Source organism: Orycteropus afer, unplaced genomic scaffold, assembly GCF_000298275.1.
Source record: "Orycteropus afer afer isolate SDZICR_OR568_19922 unplaced genomic scaffold, OryAfe1.0 scaffold00610, whole genome shotgun sequence".
In the NCBI taxonomy this organism is placed as follows: Eukaryota; Metazoa; Chordata; class Mammalia; order Tubulidentata; family Orycteropodidae; genus Orycteropus; species Orycteropus afer.
In genome coordinates this window covers 626,924-628,150 of record NW_006922197.1, presented here as the reverse complement: position 1 = coordinate 628,150, position 1,227 = coordinate 626,924, and the positions used below count along the sequence as shown (strand labels likewise).

General features: G+C 64.6%; 2 protein-coding genes across 2 annotated transcripts in view; one reads left to right on the top strand and one right to left on the bottom strand.

Annotated features, from left to right (window-relative positions):
• LOC103210421 overlaps positions 1-1,227 on the bottom strand; it is a 606,668-nt gene that overhangs the window by 348,722 nt on the left and 256,719 nt on the right.
• Positions 11-1,227, top strand: part of PEG3 (paternally expressed 3) — a 14,270-nt gene continuing 13,053 nt past the window's right edge. The window contains exons 1-2 of the mRNA XM_042783041.1: positions 11-443; positions 931-1,015. Of these exons, the coding sequence (XP_042638975.1) occupies positions 50-443; positions 931-1,015 (479 nt within the window). The 5' untranslated portion in view covers positions 11-49. The remainder of the gene's footprint in view (positions 444-930; positions 1,016-1,227) is intronic.

Sequence of the window (1,227 nt, the reverse complement as noted above, 5' to 3'; positions counted from 1 at the left end):
CTCCGTTGACTCATGTCTGCTTCCCGCAGTGACAGCTTCCCTTGGAGCCATGCTGCCTCCCAGACTCCTGTCTGCTGCCGACTCTGAGAAGTTCCGGGCGCCGGGTCTCTGGGAGCTGTCCCGCGCCTGGACTGAGGAACCGCATGCTGCCGTGGGAGGAGGCGCCCCTGACTCTGCATTCTCTCGTCAGAGGTTTCGGAATCTCCTGTACGTGGGGTTTGTCGGGCCTCGGAAGACCCTGGTCCAGCTGCGGAACCTTTGCCGCGACTGGCTGCAGCCGCAGACGCGCTCCAAGGAGGAGATCGTGGAGCTCCTGGTGCTGGAGCAGTACCTGAGCATCCTTCCCGAGAGGGTCAAGCCCTGGGTGCGGGCCCGAGAGCCCGGCAGCTGTGAGAAGCTTGTCACGCTCTTGGAGAGCTACCAGGAGACATCCGAACAGGAAGGTGAGCCTCGCCGGCTTCTCCGCCTGCACGCCTCGCCCTGGGGGCCAGTCTGCACCGTAGGGCGTTGATCCACGTCCTCCCCCCTGTGTGGTTGTGACAGTCCAGCCCACCTGCAGGCGTGGCCCAGTGTCCCCTGGGAGCAGAGCCGGCCCCGGTGGGGAAGGACTGGCCTGAGGTGGGCGAGGGGGCCCGTTAGCAAGGGGGAACCCCTGTGGGCCGCCCCTGCCCCCTGACCCATGTGGGCATCTTCCTCTTGTAGAAGAGAATGGGGCAGTGGGCGTCCTCATTTGGGTGTGAGCTAGGAGAGGCCGCCACAAGCTCTCTGGCCAGTCTCCGAGATGCAAGACCAGCAGACGCTGTTGGCAGGGTCAGCTGACGGTCAGACGGCTCTGGCTTCCCGTGCCAGTTGGATAGGGAGCAGGGCCGGGAATTGGCCAGTGTCCAGAGACTGTGGCAAGGCACGGACTCGTGTCTGGTGTTCCCTCAGACGAGGACATCCCCAGTGATGACGACTTGAGCCGGACCGCCGCGGAGTCCCCACCCCCACGCTCAGAGCCCTCCTTCTGTGGTAAGTAGCCACGCGGGTGACTGTGCCATCGGGCGCAGTTCGGAGCCTTCAGTCCCGACGAGAGTGTGGCACATTACACAGAGGCTGCCTTGGAGGCCGGGATCTCAGCGATGGCAGCACCCCTTGCCCAGAGTGGTGGCCCTGAGGTGGTGGGGAGACGTAGGACACGGGTGGAGTGACAGTGCGCTGAGAGTCACAGCAGCCCCTTGAAGTTGC